The 8023-nt window shown below is 39.3% G+C and overlaps 1 protein-coding gene across 1 annotated transcript in view; it reads left to right on the forward strand.

Moving 5' to 3' along the window:
- cdh4 (cadherin 4, type 1, R-cadherin (retinal)) overlaps positions 1–8023 on the forward strand; it is a 237898-nt gene that overhangs the window by 211376 nt on the left and 18499 nt on the right. Inside the window, exon 10 of the mRNA XM_016538882.1 lies at positions 5127–5264. Coding sequence (XP_016394368.1) covers positions 5127–5264 — 138 coding nt within the window. The remainder of the gene's footprint in view (positions 1–5126; positions 5265–8023) is intronic.

Genomic DNA, 8023 nt, shown 5'->3' on the forward strand with positions numbered 1-8023 from the left:
TACTCTTTCTTTTAACTTACCTTCGGATGTTTAGTCATGTTTATTTTGTGCTGAAACTGGTGTGGAGGAGATGATCAGTTCACGTCTGTTGAACTGAGGTGCTACAGCGATCTGTCACTCCACATTAAACAGCACCAAAATGACATTTATTGTTTGAATACTGCAATACAATGGACAGAATTTGAAATCTGAGACTTTGTTTCATATTAAAAGTACCAAAGCACAATGCTTATTGCGATTTATTGGATGGGAGGTGCCCTTCAATGTTCTGTCCATTAACTGAAAAAAAACAGGCTAGAACAATCGATTCTTGGGATTTAAGAATCGATATCGTTCTTCGAATATCGAGATATCAATATTTTTTACCCAGCCCTAATAAAAGCGCAGATGGGAGGGGGAAATTCTGTGGGTGATTTACTGACAATGATTTACTGACCGCACGTTAAAAGAACACAGACGCAGCCAGATAATTTCCATAATGACCAGCGCAATCTACCAAGAGCAGTGCAAATTACCGCCTGCTTTAAGACTTGCTTTTTTTGGGCGTATAATAATAACACAAATACCAGTAATTTGACGAGTGCAAACGTTAGTAAATCACGTTGCGTGATTCATTTTAATACTATCCATCCATAAATTTTGCATCTGAAAGGGAAACTCCTACAAATGCATATTCAATAAGATCAGGCACAAAATTTACTGTGACCACACCTTTTCAGCGCTAATTCTTCACTGCGCGTCTTTAGTAAATCTTGACAGTACTATTTTAACGTCAAAAGACGGTTTGTGCTGTCGCAAGCTGTTGGTAAATCTGGCCCTTGACATTTGAAAATTAAGAATTTTTGGGGAAAAAAACAACATTTTAAATTTTGATCACAATTTTTATTAGAAAAAACACTGAAAAACAGGCTGAAATGTACTTGGAAAAGAGTAGTGGTCAACTGATATGTGACCAGGGCTTATACATCTGTCATTATTTGCCATTTTTTAATTATTGGCGTTGGCCGATAAATTTTTCTGCTTGGCTGATAAGAAGCAGGACTTTTATTTTGACTGTACAGAGGATGCCAGCACAGATGAACAAGAGCTACCATTCTCCGTCTTCATTAGTTTATGGTATCGGCCATTGACCACCCTGCTCCCTTCGATATCGGCATTGGCCATTTAAATATCGGTCCACCACTAGAAAGAGCAGCTTGGACAATCTGTTATAAACATCTCCTTTTGTGTTTTACAAAAGAAAGTCAGTCATCAATTTCAAAAGACACGAGGATGAGTTAATGATGACAGAGTTTGAATTTATACATGAATGATCCCTTTAAATCCCATGGTGCTTTTCAACCAAATGTAGCATAAATGTTCATTTCATTTATCTTATTGATGTATCACAGTGTTTGGTCACGGATTTGAATCACATAAAATCAAAGCACTTAAAAGTTCTGCAGTGGCAGTGCTGTGTCTTTTGTCTGTGTGTGTTAAAAGCCCTGCATGTCTGTCTGTGCAGCTCTGTGAATCTGTTCGAGCCAGATTGTCCAGGCTGTTGCTTTTCATTACCTGTCTCTTGTCTCTGCCAGAGGCCATGTGGTCTGTGTGCGTGAGTGTGTGTGTGTGCGCTTGCCTTGTTGTGTCAGGTTTGGGTTAGAACGTGTCCACTCTGCTGCGCCTGATTAGGGAATCGATCGGTGTGAACTGTGAAGTACATGTGTGTGTGTCCCAGTCATTCCCAGATGATCCAAAGCTTCCTGCATGTGAGAGATGAGGAGAATCATAACTTCTGGTTGCACTCTCTCCACTATCATCTCCTCCACCGTCACTTTCCTCCTCTCCTTCCCCTTATCACCTCTCCTATTCCCTTCTCTCCCGAGGGAACGAGCGAGGTGTCGGGGAGAAGTGAGGTCAGGGCCTGTTGGGCTGTGAAATGCTCCTCATAACAGTTGACTCAAGCATGTGAGAGTCTGAAACTCGGCTCTCGCTGGATCTGCTCTCAAGTCACCGAGATTCTGCCAGTTGTCCTGAGGTGTAATCGTTTTACATTCTCTTCAGGACTGGAAATGTGTTTAAGCTCGTCTCTTAGCGTCACGTTCTCCATCCCCGCAGCCGGCGCTGTATAAAAAGTGTGCAAGATTAATTACACACTGATTTGTTTCTCTTGTTCTCTGCAGAGCATAACCAGAGGAGACAGTATTGATATTTCATTATGGTGTTAATAAAGGTCAGCCGCTATTGAGTTCTCATTAATAGAGCCGAACTGGGCAATATTAACGAGAAGACGCAGATTTTAATGACTTCTCAGTGTGTGTCTGCAGTACTCTGTGGTTCTTTAAGTGCTTTAAAACCGTGAGCGCTCCTCTGAAGAGTCCCTGACCTGCCTCTTAAATACAGCTACCTGAGGGAGAGGGAAATATGGATGGGTAGACAAAAAGATTCTGAAAGACTTGTCCAGTCAGTCAGTTAATTAACAAACAGTTTTTGAATGAAGGTTCCCGCTAAGGAAACTGGTTTCAGACAGGCTTCCAGGCATCATAAGGTCACGTCCATTGAGCTAGAACAAATGCAAGTGAGCTTTAGAGATAACCAAATGAATATTTATTGACTACAGTGCATATTTCCTATTAGAAATGGAATCAGAAGTTGAAAAAAATTGACATTTATGAATTAATTTACTTTGAAACTTCCGCCAACAGCTGAATATCAGAGAATTGTCCGATATCGAGAAGGATGCATGCTACTCTCAAAATTTTTTAATAAATTGATGTTCAACAAGGATACATTAAAGGCACAGTTCACCCCAAAATGAAAAATTATGTCATTAATTACTGACCCTCATTCCAAACCCATAAGACCTTCGTTTATCTTTGGAACACAGATTAATATATTTTTGATGAAATCCGAGTAAGGACATTATTAAATTACTTGTTAAAATATGGTTGAACCACTGATGTCACATGGACTATTTTCACAATGTCTTTACTAGTCTGGGCCTGGGATCATTTCAGTTGACAGTGACAATGTGTTTCAATCACAGAATTTTCATTTTTGGGTAAACTATCCCTTTAAATTGATCGAAAGTGGCAATTAAGACATTTATAATGTTACAAAAAAATTATATTTTAAATAAATGCTGTTTGTTTTGAACTTTCTATTCATCAAAGAATCCTAGAAAAAAAACAGTTTACACAAAATTATTAAAGGGGTCATATGATGCTGCTAAAAAGAACATTATTTTGTGTATTCTTTGCAACTTTACAGATCTTCTTTATGCACCAAGAGCTTGTAACACTCCGAAGAGAAAGGAAAAATTGAAATCGCATCATATGACCCCTTTAAGCAACTATTTAACTATTTTATTAGCATTGATAATAAGAAAAAATGTTTCTAAAGTTACAAATCAACATATTAGAGCAATTTCTGATATGTCATGTGACTCTGAAGACTGGAGTAATTGGCTGCTGTACATTCAGCTTTGCCATCACAGGAATAAATTAATTTGAAAATATATTAATAAAACTGTTATTTTCAATTGCAACGTTATTTCAGATTATTTCTGTATTTTTTGTGTATTTTTGGTCAGATAAAAAAAATCATTAAATGTTAGGCACAATATATGTTTTTTTTCTTGTGAAGGATACACACATGTATGAATTTGGCTTTAGAAGCATAATTATGCTGCCTATGTAGGCAGCCCTGAGCCAGAGAGGCATTTCTCATGTTTAGTTATGGTTAAATTGATGCCCCATGGTCAGTCATCTGCTAAACCAAAAGGAAGCCATCAAAGTAAAACCATCAAGATCTCCAGCAAGCTCTTGCGAGGGTATTCGTTGCTTCACAGCAGCAGTCAGCCACCTCCCTCCAAGACACCCGTCCCCAGACCATTCTCAGTGGAACGCTGACTTGTCCTTGACTCCCCCCACTTCCTGTCTGCAACAACAGAAGGCTTTTGGCCAACCGGATTAATACGGCTGGAGCTGAAAGAGGCAGAGGAGAGGCTTTGGCTCAGCTCTCTGTCTCCTCCCAGTGTGGACTAACTGGAGTCAGATTCACCCGAGCATGGACAGGGGCACAGTTTCAGATCTGTGCACAAAGGAACATTGGCCATGCAACAACAAACACTTCGATGTGTGTGTGCGCACATGTTTCTATCCATCTGCTGCCCTCGCAACCCCTGCTTTTCATCCGTGGTTACAAACAGGCTGGTTCATGTCAGTTGATGAAGAGTTGTTTTTGCGCACTGATTATCTGTGTGTGTATGCGTGTGGGTGTGTGTCTTTCCATAAATAGTGAGCGACAAAGTATCAAAGCAAAACAAAGCTCACTGTATCCTCTTGTCCTAATTAACAGAAAAGCCTGCATGCAAGCAGACAGACAGACAGACGTATCCACAGACAAACACAAAGAGCCGCCATTTCCCAAATATACACAGTCTCAAAGTCTTTGTAAAGACGGCTTTATTCAGGCTTAGATGCCAAACTTCTGGACCGCTCGGCTGTTCCATCACAGAAAATGGATGAATAAGGTTTGTAGTCTTACTTTAGGAAAAACACTAACTTTGGGTACTAGTAGTAATACCATGGTATTTGGGAGCAGTGTTGTTATTGTTAACAAAAACTAAGACTATTCACATTAGTCTTAGTTCATTAAAATAATGCTGAAATAAATAAAAATATAAATGTCAGATATAATAATTAAAAAAGACAAAAAAGCGCATGACAAAATTATTAAAACTAAAATTCAATCTGAAAATATATAGACTCAAAACAGACTCAAGGTCCATTAGCAGAACAATAAAACAGACAATACAAAATACAAAACAGTACAATACACTTAAAAAAGACATTGTATATATTACAATTTACTATATTATTTTGATATAACCTAGTAATTATTCAGTAACAATTTTTTATCTGCCATCTGATATAATTTCTGTCATTCCCAGAAGTGAAGTTAAATATAACAAATTATTTGTGTCGGGAAAAAGAAAAGAAGGGGGAAAAAAACATAATTAATATTTTTTATTATTATTGTTTTAATTGTAACTGTATAAAATATGTGGTAAATCCTCGTTTACCAAGTCCTGATTTGCATGTGTGATGTGTTGATTAAAATGGCCATGTTCTGTTGTGTTTCAGAAAGTGTCTCAGTACACTATTATAGTCCAGGCCACCGATATGGAGGGCAGCCTGAACTTCGGCCTGTCCAACACTGCCACGGCCCTCATTAGCATCACTGACATCAACGATAACCCTCCGGAGCTGGACTCAAAAACAGTGAGTACCCTACAACTTACATTTACATACCATAAAATGTGTTCTAACATCTACGTAGGCAACATTTTAACATATCATAGGTGTGCTACATGCACAAAAGCTCTCTGAAAAGAAAGATTGCAAATCAACTATATTTCATTCCGTACTGAAAAGTTTCTTTTAAAGGGGTCATCGGATGCCCATTTTCCACAAGTTGATATGATTCTTTAGGGTCTTAATGAAAAGTCTACAACATGGTAGTGTAAAAAACACCCTTTTTACCCTGCCAAAATCAGCTGTTTTCAGCACGCCGTTCTAGTCCATGTTCCTTTAAATGCTAATTAGCTCTGCTTCCCCCGCCCCTCTCTTCCGTGGGGTGACGAGCAGACTGTAAACTTCAGCCGCGAAACTTGCTAACTAGCACATATTAGGAAAAGCGATTTGCAAAGATTCATAAAAAAAAAACTTATACTCCTTCTGTAGATGAAGCTGGATCATGAATGATTTACGCGAACTTAAACGGATTTAGGCAGATCGGGGATCGGCGCATTCCTTTCAAAAATGAAAGTAATGTAAATCCTCTACGTCTTCAGCGGCTCAGATGTCGGGAGTAAATGGCGACTGCTGTGTTCATTATTACATTCAAGATGCTAGTGTCAATCAACTATCGTGGGAGGGGCCTGTGCAGAACTACGTCATTCTGACAGGAATCTCAGAACAGCCGGATTTGAGAAAGGAGATTTTAAAATAGGGATTTTAAAAAAACCACTGGGTGGATTTTTATCATTATAGGGTGGATGTGTACACACACTTCCAACACACATTTATGTTCAAACAACAACAAAAGTGAATTTTGCATCCGATGACCCCTTTAAAAGTATAGTTGTGTAGGGTAAAAAAATTATCTAGATATTACCATATTTCCCAAGTTGATTTATTACATAAATAATTGAAAGCATTTTTGAATTACAAGTTTTCTGAAATGTTATGTGTAAATATGAGGCGGTATCTAATTAAATATGCACTAATTTGCATACTTTTCAGAACAGAAATCTGAACACTGGATAAAGCCAGATTCAGAATTCTTGTTTCATTTTGTTGAGGGGATTTTGGAAATCTTTCATCACTCCATAAATCAGGAAATGCTGTCTACAGCAAAAACATTACATTTTCACCATGTTTCTAGGAATTAAATTTTGTTAAAGAAAACAAATTTATACAAACAGCTTTAACCCAAAATCTCAAAACTGACCAGTGCATGAAAAAACATGTTTTTGCCTGTAATGTCTTGCCTATAGGATTATTTTACCCAATATTTGTATTTGTATGCTTATAAGAGTATCATTCTGCTAACATCAAATTCTATAAAAAATATTGCAATTGTAAGCCAGATTTCAATTTGTATGGCACTGATAGTTGCTGCTCATGTAGAGTGTTCCTGATCAGTATGTCAGAGGTGCCATGACGGTTAGGACGCTGCCTTGTAAGATTAGGTTTTGGAACAGAGCTCTGCCTGTTTGGACGCATCCACTCCTCTCATTACCTCGATTTCTGAATTCGAACAGTGTCTTGATACTCATTTAATTCACACAATACTGTCTGACAGCTGGAGGAACTACTGGAGCTGTGAAACAAAGAGAGATTCACTAAGAGCGATGAATTCTGGGAGGTGATGAGGGAAGGATGGAGTGAAATGGAGGGTGTAGGGAATGAGAGAGATGTGTGATCAGGTGCTCTCTCTCTCTCTCTCTCTCTCTCTCTCTCTCTCTCGCCCTCTCTCTCTCTCTCTCCTGTCCTAGTGCCAGTTTTGCCCCTTAGGTGACTGTAGTTTCTCTTCAGGCATCTGGCTTCAATCCTCTCTCATCCACTCTTTTTTTTCTCCTTTCTCCTTCCGTACATCCTCCATCTCCTGTTTTCTTTATCTCTGTATCTCTACACCTCTCTTCCCACATTTACCAGTGTTTGTTTCTGTCAGCCTTCATCTCTGTCTCTGTCTCTCCTTCCTTCTTCGCTTAGCCATTTATCTCCTTCCCTCGATCCTTCTCTCTGGCTTTCGGTATCTATCTCTCTCTCCGTTTCCATTTATTTCCTGCTATCTGCCATCCCTCTTTTATCGCTCTCTCGCAGCGCTCATCTCTGGTGCCCTTGCATTCTCTCTCTCATTAAGTAATATCCCCGGGCCTCTGCCACGCCGTCTGATGCTGAAGCATTCTGAATTATTTTGCACATTTTTTTCTACCTGTAATATTTATTTGAAGGCCAAACGATAGTTAGTGAATCAGTATGACATCTATCATCTGGCATCAGACGGTCTTGCTCTTCATTTTAATTGGTGTCATTTTATTCTCAAATGTTGTTTTTGAGGACTAGATGCTTGTGGACAGGTCTGACAGGGGTATAGACGCCCATAGTGGAAGCCTCAAGGGTTTACAGGGTCAAGGTCAAAGGTTCTCCTTGGGGTCATGGCCCAATGCCCCTCGCTTGAGCCAGAGCTGATGCTGCTTAGAGGAATGTTTATTTTGTTCATTTTCTAAACACAAAGGAAGGAAAATTAGAGTTCCTCTTCAGGAACTCGAGCTGCGTCGGAAACGCTAGGGGAACGCCCTTCAGCGTGACGGGCTCTGAACCTCATGTGTAATCAGACCAATAGATGGGCGAGACGTCACGGGCGGGTGACGTAATGACCAGGAGCTATAAAAGCACGTGCGGTGAGACCAGCGTCAGCTTTTTGTCATTCAGCAAGCGCTCTGTGTGTGTCAGTCTGATATCTGTTTGTGAGT

This window comes from Sinocyclocheilus rhinocerous, unplaced genomic scaffold (genome assembly GCF_001515625.1).
Source record: "Sinocyclocheilus rhinocerous isolate Xijiao unplaced genomic scaffold, SAMN03320098_v1.1 scaffold757, whole genome shotgun sequence".
NCBI lineage: Eukaryota > Metazoa > Chordata > Actinopteri > Cypriniformes > Cyprinidae > Sinocyclocheilus > Sinocyclocheilus rhinocerous.